At 40.8% G+C, this 12,037-nt stretch overlaps 1 protein-coding gene and 1 long non-coding RNA gene across 3 annotated transcripts; one reads left to right on the top strand and one right to left on the bottom strand.

The window, feature by feature from the left end:
• Window positions 1-206: 206 nt before the first annotated feature.
• LOC105522188 (chromosome unknown open reading frame, human C2orf49) lies at window positions 207-8,391 on the bottom strand. Of its 2 annotated transcripts, XM_011956624.1 has the most exons (5): window positions 8,063-8,391; window positions 5,969-6,135; window positions 2,446-2,572; window positions 2,197-2,319; window positions 210-419 (listed from the first exon to the last, which is right to left on the bottom strand). In XM_011956624.1, the coding sequence occupies exons 1-5, from the start codon at window positions 8,159-8,161 to the stop codon at window positions 363-365; spliced, it is 573 nt and encodes a 190-aa protein (XP_011812014.1). In that variant the 5' UTR covers window positions 8,162-8,391; the 3' UTR covers window positions 210-362. The 2 variants fall into 2 exon arrangements, with proteins under 2 accessions (XP_011812013.1, XP_011812014.1); XM_011956623.1 differs by having other exon boundaries at window positions 207-419; window positions 2,197-2,572.
• Window positions 8,172-11,758, top strand: LOC105522189. Its single transcript, XR_001003406.1, has 2 exons — window positions 8,172-11,260; window positions 11,304-11,758. It is a non-coding gene; the product is annotated as an uncharacterized LOC105522189 (long non-coding RNA).
• The last annotated feature ends 279 nt before the right edge of the window (window positions 11,759-12,037 follow it).

Raw genomic sequence — 12,037 nt, 5'->3', positions numbered from 1 at the left:
GCCTCAGCCTCTCAAAGAGCTGGGATTACAGGCGTGAGCCACTGCGCCTGGCCAATTCAATGGATGCTTTATAGCAGACTTGCAGCTAATGATTTCAGTAGGGTCAATATAAATGACATATATTAAGCCATAGGTTTTAAAAGATATTCTTTCCTAATCAGGGCAAGACAGGCAAGAATTTTAAAAAAGGAAGGGAGGGAGGGAAGAAGGGAAGGAAAATAAATCCTTTATTTTTTTAAACCTATTTGGAACCTCTTAAGAAAATTCCACAATAATCAGGATTTCTGTAAATATTGTCAATATATATGAACATGTTTGAAAAACTACAGTTACAGTATATTTACATTTTTGGAAACTTTTCTTCAGGGCCAAGTAACATGTTGTATCTTCCTTTTTGCTTGTGGGGGCTTCAGGTTATTCTGAAAGACATGAACAGAAATCAGTTTATACCTGTAGGAATATCAGAAAACAACTAAAATGAACATTTTAAACAACCAAGGTTTACTATTAATATATTAATGGAAGATCACTGCTGCCATCTGGTGGGAATATATTCAAAGAGAAGGTGGTGAGTTTCCTAGCGCTGTGGTTCTCAAACATGTGTAGTTTAGAATAACTCAGAGCACTTTAAAACATGCCCCAGGCCTGGTCTTATCCTAGAACCAATTAAACCAGAATCCATAAAAGGTAGGCGGATAAGGCTCTGACTTCTTTTTGCTTTTTTTTGGAAGCTCTTCAAGTGATCTTAACATACAATCAGAGTTGAAAACCACTGACTGCTCCAGATCTGCCTTCTCCCTGTCCAGTCCATCTCCCCCATCAACTCTGCAATCCAAAGTCAGCGGGAAACAGGCCAGGCAGGCAGCTCACGTCTGTAATCCCAGCACTTTGTGAGGCCGAGTCAGGCGGATCACTTGAGGTCAGGAGTTTGAGACCAGTCTGGCCAAGAGGTTTGGTGAAACCCTGTCTCTACAAAAATATATATCTCGTATCTATAAAAGAGTAAAATTTTCTAGGGTAGAGAAATGCTGTTTAACAGCCTGGAAAAAAAAAATTCTCTGAGGCTTACTCCTTATGGCAATATTTGAAATGTGGCTTTATTCTTCTAACTCTTATCCCACACCTTCCTCCTCTCTCCCACAAAGGTAGCTGAAAGGTGTATGGAGGAAGCATGGCCTCCAGAGTGTGTGCCCTGCGATCAAAGAAACCTAAATTCAAATTGCAGTCTGGTCGCTTACTAATAACACTGGAACTCTGGACAAACTTATTTAAATTTACTAAGTTTGTGTTTCCTTATCTGTGAGATAGGAATAATGAAGATGCCTACTTCATACGGTTACTGACAGGATTCAATGAACTAATGAAAGTAAAACTCATGACCAAGTCGGTTTTCTTTTTCCAGGGTCTACTATTTTAGAATGTTTGAATTTTCCGAGTTTTGATCACTTTGATACATGATTAGATGATAATAATACCAAAGCCAAGTATACTACAGGAATAATGGCTATTAAACTACTAGGCATTTAAAACTAAAAGCACTTTTCTGAAGAGCCTATATATATTACATATATATGTGTACATATAAAAAATCATCTCACAAGTTAAACTGCAATACACTGTGTTAACCACACCAAATTTGCCAACAAGCATCCAAATGATTCAACATAGTAGAGCACAACATAATAGACTTCCCCAACTTCTGCTATCCCCACAAAGCTAGGTAACTTGAGCAGTAGGCGAGGCAAGTGGTAAATCTTAAAAAGATTCTGGTGTGGGTTTAAGGTAGGCACATAGACAGACTTAAGATCAGGCCCCAAATGCTACTTAATAAATGTGTGACCCTGGACAAATTACTTAATGTTCTAAATCTTGCTAATAAAGGAATATTTATCTGTTTTAGTTCCAAGACAGTTAAAGGAACTAAATGAGAAAAATCTAAGAAAACTGCCTAACAGATCCTCTCTCTATATATTTTAAGCAGAAATAACTTGAGTGAACTTTTAAAAACATTAATCACCACAGATTTTAAAATTCCAGGATTCAAGTACTGGAGTAATGAGATGTATTATACAAATTGGACAGCCCATCAAAAGGGTTCAAGAACAGAATGTAGCACAGTCAACCCCCTCCCATGAGGCAGACTGCTCAGGTTTCATTCAGATCATTTACCAGCATGGAAACTACCCCCATACTTACCATGGCCTCTGCTTCTTCTTTAGGAGCAGCTCGCTTTAACTTCACTGGAGTAGTTCCAACAGGGGACAATGGTGGCGACTTCACAGGGCCTGAAGGACTTTTCCTATGCGTTAAGTCATGGTTCTGTTTAGTGTCATTATTATTGTGTTCCGTTTTATTGTTCATAGGCAAATTGGAAGACAAAATTAGGGATGAAACACTCGAAGAGGAATTTGATAATTTTCTAAAGGCATTACTGGTAAAGCTTGCCTGAGGGGGAGGCTTGAGTCGATCATTATCTCCATTCTCTGTCTTTTTCACTTTTATGCTTGTACTTGTTGAACTTCCATCAAATACGATGAGGGGTCTTTTCCTTAACCCATCTACAGTACTACTCCTGAAATCAAAGAGACGCACTCTTGAAAAATACCATCTGGAATTCAAGTTCACTGGAATTCAAATTAAAATAAACAGTAAACAAAAAGATTTATTGATAAGACTAATCTATTCTAAGTGAAACTATTAAAAATGAAATTTTCTACATTCACTCTAAATGAAAGAATTGCCTAGTGTTTTATTTCAAAGTTTAAAATAGTTATGTACAAGAAATTCAAAGTTAGCTTTAATGTATACACAAGATGCAGCTATTTTTAAAACATCAATTAACCGTCTAGCCCTGGAACTTAAAATGAGATTTCCTAGTTAAAAAACACCAGCTTATTGATGGGGTTATCTTAACCATGTAATCAGTTATTACTTAAAAAGGATAATAAACTATAAAACTATACCAAGACTACCACAGTAGCAGTCTACAAATGAGGCACAGCATTCTACTCCATTCAATAAAGGTCTCTAAAGCCAAGGCATTTTCTAAACTAACTGTAACTATGACATTTGTACAAGTTCAGTTGTAAAATTTGGCAAGTGTCTCATATTTACCTCCTGGAAACCTAATTTCCACTCTTAATAGTAAAGGTTAAAATGAAAGCACTCATTTGCTTACTACTTATTATACCTCAAGCTATATCACAGATCAACTGAAAAAAAAAATTTTTTTTTTTTTTGAGAGGGAGTTGTGCTCTTGTTGCCCAGGATGGTGTGCAATGGCACGATCTCGGCTCACTGCAACCTCCACCTCCCAGGTTCAAGCGATTCTCCTGCCTCAGCCTCCTGAGTAGCTGGGATTACAGGTGCGTGCCACCATGCCCAGCTAATTTTTTTTTTTTTTTTTTTTTTTTTTTTTAGGTGGAGTCTCGCTCTGTTGCCCGGACTGGAGTGCAGTGGCCGGATCTCAGCTCACTGCAAGCTCCGCCTCCTGGGTTTACGCCATTCTCCTGCCTCAGCCTCCCAAGTAGCTGGGACTACAGGCGCCCGCCACCTCGCCAGGCTAGTTTTTGTATTTTTAGTAGAGACGGGGTTTCACCGTGATAGCCAGGATGGTCTCGATCTCCTGACCTCGTGATCCACCCGTCTCGGCCTCCCAAAGTGCTGGGATTACAGGCTTGAGCCACCGCGCCCAGCCTAATTTTTGTATTTTTAGTAGAGACGGGGTTTCACCAAGTTGGCCAGGCTGGTCTTGAACTCCTGACCTCATGACCCCCCGCCTCAGCCTCCCAACATGCTGGGATTACAGGCGTGAGCCGCTGTGCCTGGCCTAAAAAAAAAAAAAAAAAATCCTTTTAATTAAACATGTTAAAAGAACTTGACATAGCCAGTTATCAGGAAGAACATTTTAGCCCTGCCACTCAAAGTGTGATCCAGGGACCAGCAGCACCAGCACGGCAACGTCATTATCTTGGGAGCTTGTAAGAAATGGAGAATCTGGGGCATCAACCTGAACTAATACATCAAACCCACCTTTGAACCAGATTCCTAGGCAGTTGGCCAAACTCAATAATTCTTGGGTCATCACTGAACATCATTTGGTAGAAAATGAGAAATAAGCTCACTGTATACCCACTGCCTTTGTAGAAGGGAAACAGGGACTGAGAGCAGGGTTTGACAATTTGACAATTTGTTTAATCTAAGATTCAAGAGGCACATTAAAGTTTGAGAAGCACTGGGCTATGTTGCTATGGACCTGGTCCTAGCTCTGTGTGACCGTGGGTATGTTATAGCTCTTCTCAGGGTCTCAGTTCCTCCACAGATAAAATAATAAGTAGTTCAACAATACAAGATGATCTCTTAGATCCTTCCAGTTTTAATGCTGTGATCCAATTGTGAATTTAAAAAACAGTCAAAGATTCTTTCCGAAATGATTTTGGGGGACTAATCAAGACAGCTGTACGAAGATTGCTTCAAAGGAAAGTATGACCAGCACATAAAGTTTTGCTTACTAGAACAATATGCCTGAATGTGCTGAGCAAGAGGAAAATACTGGCTGAATAACAGCAAAAGTAAATTAAAAGTCATAGGCAGTATAAGCCATATTTATGAAAGTTAAGACCACTACACAGTCTGTACAAGTAAAAGTAACCACCAAGCTAAAATGATGGTCAATCTGAAATGCATTCTTGATCAAAGGTCAGATCGTGTGTGTATTTTCCAAAAGACAATGAGGAGACACGTATTCTTCGTACTTGGAGAATAATCTCAATCCTTAAGTTTTTCTTTGTAAAACAGAGATTAAAACTCAGAGGAACATACTCCCCTTACCCCCACCTTCCTACTCTATATTCTCTCACTGCTTCTAGTGGATTGCCTATGATGGTGTTTTACAAATAGTAGGTACTAAAAAAATTAATTGATCAATAGTATCCACTTGAGATATAATAGAAACAGAAGAGTTCACTTAAGGATCTTAGGACACTTTGTACTTATTAACCAATCAACAACACTGATTAATCAAATGTAATTTTCTTTAAAAAAGAAAAATCACTTGCTTGTGGTTTCATAAAAATTTTTTTGAAATTAAATAATTTTAAATAGCATAACTTAAGCTAGTTAACAGGCCCTTCATTTGTGTATTATTCAAAGACCTTAGAGTTTTACCTGACTTGACTTTTTTCTCAAAATTCAGGAACTCCTATTGGCTCTATCTTCAAACATCCATGCTCCAACCTACCAAATTTACTACTGTAGTCAAAGCTGCCGCCATCTACTGCCTGGATTACAGTACAGCCTTCTAATTTGTTTCCCTGCTTCTACTCTTATACACGCCCATTCCCCTCCCCACACACCTTAAATCACTTCTTAGGACAGCAGCCAGAGTCATCCTGTCAAAATGTACATCTAATGATGTCACCACTCTGCTTAAAACCTTCTAGTGGCTTCTCATCTCAGAGTAAAGCCAAAGTCCTTACAATGACTTACAAAGCTTTACATGATCTGACAATCTCTCCCGCTCGCCCCCAATACAACTCGTTCCTCCTACTTCGCCATCCAGCCCTGATGGCTGCTTTGTTGTTTCTGGTATATGATAGGCACATTCAAGATCCAGCCTCTTGTATTCTGCCTGGAATGCTAGCTTGTTCTCTTCTTCCTACAGGTCTCTCTACTAAAATGTCATTTCTCACTAAGATCGTTCCTGGACAATTTACCAAAAATTGTAATTTTCTCCCTGGTCTTTATTACTATATCACAATACCATATCTTAACTGTGTTATTACGTTTCTCCCAACAAAAATATGAGCAGGGAATTTTGTCAGTTTTATTCACTGCTATACGGACAGTGCCTGGTGCTCAATAGATAGTTATTGAGTAAATAACTTTTTTACTGAAGTTTACTTCAGGAAAAATCAATAACTGTTTAGTTATGTAAGATAAATTGAAAACTAGAACCACCAAAAAGTACCTTTTAGTCTCATTTTTAACCTCATGTTGTTCTCTTTTCTTTTCCATCATTTTCCCCCATCTATTCTTCGGCAAATCCCTCTGAGGCAATGGTATTGCATGCTGGACATAAAGGTCAGTAAGACTGTCTTTGTTTACTCTTACATCAGTTTCAACAGCTATGTTCTTCTGTGGGAAAGGAAACAAAAGCAATTTCAAAACAACATTTTTGATTTTAGTAAGTAACCACCTTACCTAACATGGTAAAACATTACTGCTTAAATAACAAATTATAAAAAACCATTTTCACAGAACACGTGCACTCAGAGGCAGTGTTATAGGTTGAATTCTGTAAATATTAGGTTCAGCCTCATCTTAAAGACAATGGTCATATTCTCTCAGTGTGACAAGGATTGCTGTCCACAACTGCTCAGCCAACACACCAAGCATGAAAGATCATTTCCAGTAATATTACCTTAATATACAAAGGGGATTGAAAACGGGACACCGCCCGGGAAAAACAGACAAAAGAAAGCTAACAATGATTAACAATCACCACATTCTGTCAATAAGCTACTTTGAGTGTTACTATCATGATCAGATTAGTGGGATGAAGGTCTCAGTCTGTCTTATATTTCTCGTGCTTCTCTAATCTGGTGCTTCCTAAATTGAAGTTAACTACTAAGATTTCAAATAATACCACAGATAGAAACTGTTATCCCCGTACTGATGACAGTAGCAGTATACCATTAGAAAAGCCTGCACCCCATTTTCACTGGTCCTTTCACGTAAGCCTCCAGTCACTGTCCAACCATCTCTATCTAAATCACCAAATTCCTCATTTTCCAATTTGTTCTTGACATCATGAAAAACATAGCATAAGCACAGTAGTAGTCATGAAGACAGAGTTTGGATTTAAGAAGGAAAAATGAGGATGGAAATGAGATCACAGGCTCTTCAGTTTCAACTCAGAAAGGCTTGAAAACATTTGTGTTTAGTACAACTGACAAGCCTATATCCTCTAACAAAAACTAATAAAAGCACATTTTACTTCTCTTTCGTATACTGGACTCATCTATTTTTACCCTGTACTCACTCAGAGGTAGGGGAAACTCCCAGGATTCTCTTGGATAACATTCCCAGAGAATTTATAGGCCCGTTACTTTGGAAAGTATTGCCTTAGGACAGCGGTTCTCAAAGCGTGCTCTCTAGGTCAGCAACGAGCTGGTTAAAAATGCAAAATTTCAGGCCACATTCTGGAACTACTGAACGAGAAACTGGGGACGGAGCCCATCAATCTGTGTTTTAGCAAGCCCTCGACTGATTCTTAAGTACCTAAAAAGTTTGACAACCACAGGTAAAAACTTACTAACACAATTAAAATAAGCTCTACTTGGCAAGAGGACTTGAAATACAAGAAAGATAGGGTACTAAGGGGAAAACCATATGGAAAACAACAAAACACGCTACATAAACCCCAAGGAAACTTTCAGTAATTCTCTATCACTTAAAACATCACTTTTTTCCTTTCTCATTTTTCTCCTATTATTACAGGCCACAGCAGCTGGAAAAGAGCACGCACTACATGGAGAGCCAGGAGCCCTGAATTCTCCTCCTGGCAGTACCATTTACAGATGCTGTGACCTTAAGCAAGTCACTTCATCTCTCTGGAACTGTTCAATCATCTTTAAACGATTAGAGAGGGTGTGCAACGGACGGTTTCTCAGATGCTTTCCAGTCCTGACAGTCCATGATTTCTACCTTCTATGTCTATTCTACGCTTCTTCCCCCTTCCTTTCTTCCTCAGGTCAGTGCTTACACACAGGAAGGGGGTGTCGCCTGGGATTCCTCTTTACAAGCCATCGGGGCTCAGATAGATAAGCCCTATTTCCCAAGCATTCCTGATATTCTACGGACGTCTCTTTTTCGGATAGGGGGCGAGGAGCGGGAGCGAGGGGACAGCTGGCTGGTTTGCGTGGGTGGAGAGTGGCACAAACCCGGCGGGAGTGTCAGTGGTTGCCGAGGGCTACTTAAGGCAAGCTCAGGTGCAAGCGCCTCACCTGGGAAGGCCCACCCGCCTGCCCTCCCTCCCTCCCTCCGATCCGGCGCGCCCAACCTGCTCTAGAGTGAGGAGAAGGAACTCCTGGGACAGCAGCTCCGGGTGCAGCAGCAGTTCCGAGTCCGTGCAGCTGCGACCGCCCACATCCCCCGCCATCGTCGTCGCCAGGAGACCCCAGTCGGCTACCCACAAAGCCCCGCGAAGGAAGCGTTCCGGAAGTGACGTACTGGGGCGGAGACTCGAGTGTGTCGTCACTCTGAGTGCGCCGCATGCTGGGCTCTTTGTCTCGCAGCTGGTGCGGGTGTTGGGTCCTGGTCCAGCTTGCAAAAGCTCGCAGGGACCAGAGAAAAGAGAACGATGTCAGACGTAGAAACAAATGGCGTGTCAAGTTTTGCAGGAAGGGAGGGAAGAGTGAAGCTCCGGGAGCCGACTACGATTGGTCGCGCCTTCTGTGACGTCCAACGGCAGAGGTCAAAGGGATTCCTGGGGCAGCCTCAAGGGAAAGAATTCTGGCGCGGGGGGCCGGTGTACAATAGTCTAAATATGGCAGTGGTTGTGGCTGAAATTATCGTGGTTTTCTTTGTTTAACCTGTTTCTTGTCTCTTCATCGCCCTTCTGTATAACATAAGACCAGAGGCTTTATTTAGTGAATTCCTTGTAACCCAGGCTTCTTGGACAAATAGGTATTCAAGTATTTGTGTCTTGAAGTAATGCTCTGAATTAACCTGCTTACATGTAAAAAATAATAACCGGCTGGGAAACGCCAGGAATAACCGCCAAACGTTTGTTAGACATTTACAGTGTGCCAGGGACTGCGTTTTACGTGTATTATCACATTCCTCAGAACAGCCAATGAGATGTGTATTACCAGAATGCCTATTTTTCAGATGAGGAAACTGATACATAGAAAGGATAATTTGCTCAAGACTGAGGAAGTAGCAAGCATCAAATCCAACGACATTTTTTCTGCATGTATTAATAGCTACAGTGAAGTAAGTTTTTAAATTGCTGTAGATATCAATTATAGTCTGATTCCCAGTAATCACTTACTAAGAAATATTTTCTGCTTCTCTTTTGTCATTCATGGGAGCGATACATATCCTAAATATTTTACACATTTAAAACTTAAACTTGTTGGGTGTGGTGGCTTATGCCTGTAATCCCAGCGTTTTGGGAGGCTCAGGTGGGAGGATTGCTTGAGGCCAGGAGTTCTAGGCCAGCCTGGGCTACATAGTAAGACCCCGTATCTACAAAAAAAAAAAAAAAAAAAAAAATTTGCCAGGCATGGTGGTGTCTCTGCAGTACTAGCTACTCGGGAGGTTGACGTGGTAGGATCACAGGCGCCCAGCAATTCCAGCCTGCAGTTAGATGGGATTACCACACTGCACTTCAGCCTGGGCGACAGAATGGGACCACGGCTGAAAAAATAAGTAAATAAATAAACTTACAGGTATGTTTTGAACATTTATTGTATGCATCCTCTACGATGTGTCATTTTATTGGAAATTATTGCATTGTCTACAAAATGAAGAACTCTGAGGATGCCAAAAGATAAACCTTGAAAGAATACTAGAAGTGAGATCCTCAAAAAGAGAAAGCTGAGAAGTGTTTCCCAATTTGTCTTATTCATTTATGTATGTAATACTTTATCTCTAAAAACTGAATTTCAGAGCTGGGAGGAAACTTAAAAGTTGCTCAGTCTAGTTCTTTCAGGTTGGTGCCAAGAAAGCTGATCAGACTTACCCAAAATTGAACAGTCTTAAATCTGAGCTGAGGCAGGCATCTGACTGTCTTAAATTGGAGTGAAATGTGTTAGCGTCATGGTATTAACATCATCGTATTCCACATCTCAAATCTTATTTGATTTTCATTACAATAGTGAAATAAGTGTGATTAGTATTATCCCCATTTCCTTCACTGGGAGGCACATTGTTTTAGTATCAAAAGCTGCTACCTTGGGAGAATCTGGGGCTAGAAACCTGACCTCATTTCAAGTTTTACTCTGTTGCACCAAAACCTTGGGTGAGTTACTCAGTTTCTCAGCTTCAGTCCCCTCATCAGGAAAATGCTGTCTTAGCACTTTCTGTGAAGGATGATCAAAGGAGTGGAGATTATTATAGAGATTATAAACACACTTGACACAGAGTAAGTGTTTAAGAATTGGCAGCTGGTTTTTACAAAGTTACCGGTCATAGAAGGCAGTTTAGAGGAAAGGACAGGCTTTGGAGTGGCTCAGAGTTGTATTATAACCTTGGCTTCTTTGCTCACGTAGGACATATACTCTCTAGGTGTAGCTTCCTCCCCTCTGAGATGGAAATTACAAGCCATCTCACAATGTTGTGAGGATTGGAGCTCCAGGGTGTAAAATGCCTCCTCTGTGGGCTCTCCTTGGAGACGTCTTGTATCCTATTGATTGTCATCAAAGGAAAGAAGTGGCAGGATGATGGTGTAAGAAGGAAGAACCTTGAGTTTAATAGTCTGAAAAAGTGGTTACAGGTTCTTGCTGTGCTTTTTCTCTCTGCGGTTTTCTGAACCCATCGCCTAACCTGAAGCCTTAAACTTCATCTGCAAAAATGTTTTGTGGCAGGTAAGATGTCTTTTTATTCTTCCAGTACTTCCCAGTTTAAAACTAAGAGTACTTCCCTGCTTAAAACTAATCCTATTAATATTATTCTAGGTGCCTCTGAAGCAGAACTCTTGAGATGGAAGGATTGTCATCTGAGGAAAAAAAATCGAGATTAAGAGAGGAGGGACTAGAATGAGATTCACTTACCGTCTCTCCTCCAAGGGAAGGAGAGAATGGTGATGCCTGCCCAATCCTTCCTGGGCAGAACCTTTGTAGCATGGAACATTGGAGAATTTGCAGTCTGCTGACTTTCTGATTTAGGAGGTTGATGGGGAGGCCTTATAACTTGCATTTCTAACAAGTTCTGAGGTGATGCTTCAAATATGTCCAGGCAGAAGGGCCGCCACACAGAGAGTTCTGCCATACCACATGAGAATTGAAGCCACAGACATCTCCAGCCCTCAAGCCTGAAACCAAAAGACTGAAAACCAAACACTACGGTGGACAAAGAACATCTCAGAACTTCTGTGGGGACCAGTGACACAAGGACCTAAGGTCTCTCTCTTCTCGTCTTGGCACTTCAGTAGTCTCCCCAATCTTGACAAATCCCTGGAGAAAGGGGCGGGCCTCCCATTGATAAGATTGTCACTGCAGATAAATAGAGGTTTCAAACTGAAAGAAAGGAGGAGGCCCACTGCAGATAAATGGAGGTTTCAACTTGAAAGAAAGGAGGGCCTCCCGTTTGATAAGATTATTGTCACTGCAGGTAAATGGAGGCTTCAAATAGAAATAGGTTTCAGTTACAGAAAAAAAAAATTATCTTTGTTACACATTTGAGTTTGCAGGCCTAAGGTTACTCCCGCTACATTGTCATCTGTAACCATAAGGCACTTAACATTTTAAGCTAACTCTAAGGATTTTTGCTTCACTCAAAGATCCTGAGGTTTTACTCACATTTTTATTTGGTGACTATAGTTGACAAGAACAAAGCTGTGGGGAATCAACAAACACTGCCATGCCTGGCATTGTCACCTCACTAGATTGTGCATTCCTCTGGGACAGGGTCCATACATTTCCTTCGAATCCCTCACTTAGTCATTAGCCTGCACAGTGCTTGTACTTAGTAGGTGCTCAATAAATGTTTGCGGAATGAATGCATGATGAACAAAATATATACTGAGGACTCTGGTGTTGATTCTTGTTGATAATGTAATAGTTAAGATATGCTATAAATATAAATATTTCATCAAAATATTGTGTCAAAAATACACTTGAGCAGACTGGGCGCAGTGGCTGATGCTTGTAATCCCAGCCCTTTGGGAGGCTGAGGCGGGTGGATCACTTTTGAGGTCAGGAGTTTAAGACCAGACCGGCCAACATGGTAAAACCCCATCTCCACTAAAAAAAAAACAAAAGTTAGCTGGGAATGGTTTTGAGTGCCTGTAATCCCAGCTACTTGGGAGACT

The sequence above is a fragment of the Colobus angolensis genome, unplaced genomic scaffold (assembly GCF_000951035.1).
Source record: "Colobus angolensis palliatus isolate OR3802 unplaced genomic scaffold, Cang.pa_1.0 Scaffold42, whole genome shotgun sequence".
In the NCBI taxonomy this organism is placed as follows: domain Eukaryota; kingdom Metazoa; phylum Chordata; class Mammalia; order Primates; family Cercopithecidae; genus Colobus; species Colobus angolensis.
This window is presented reverse-complemented; position numbering and strand designations above follow the sequence as displayed.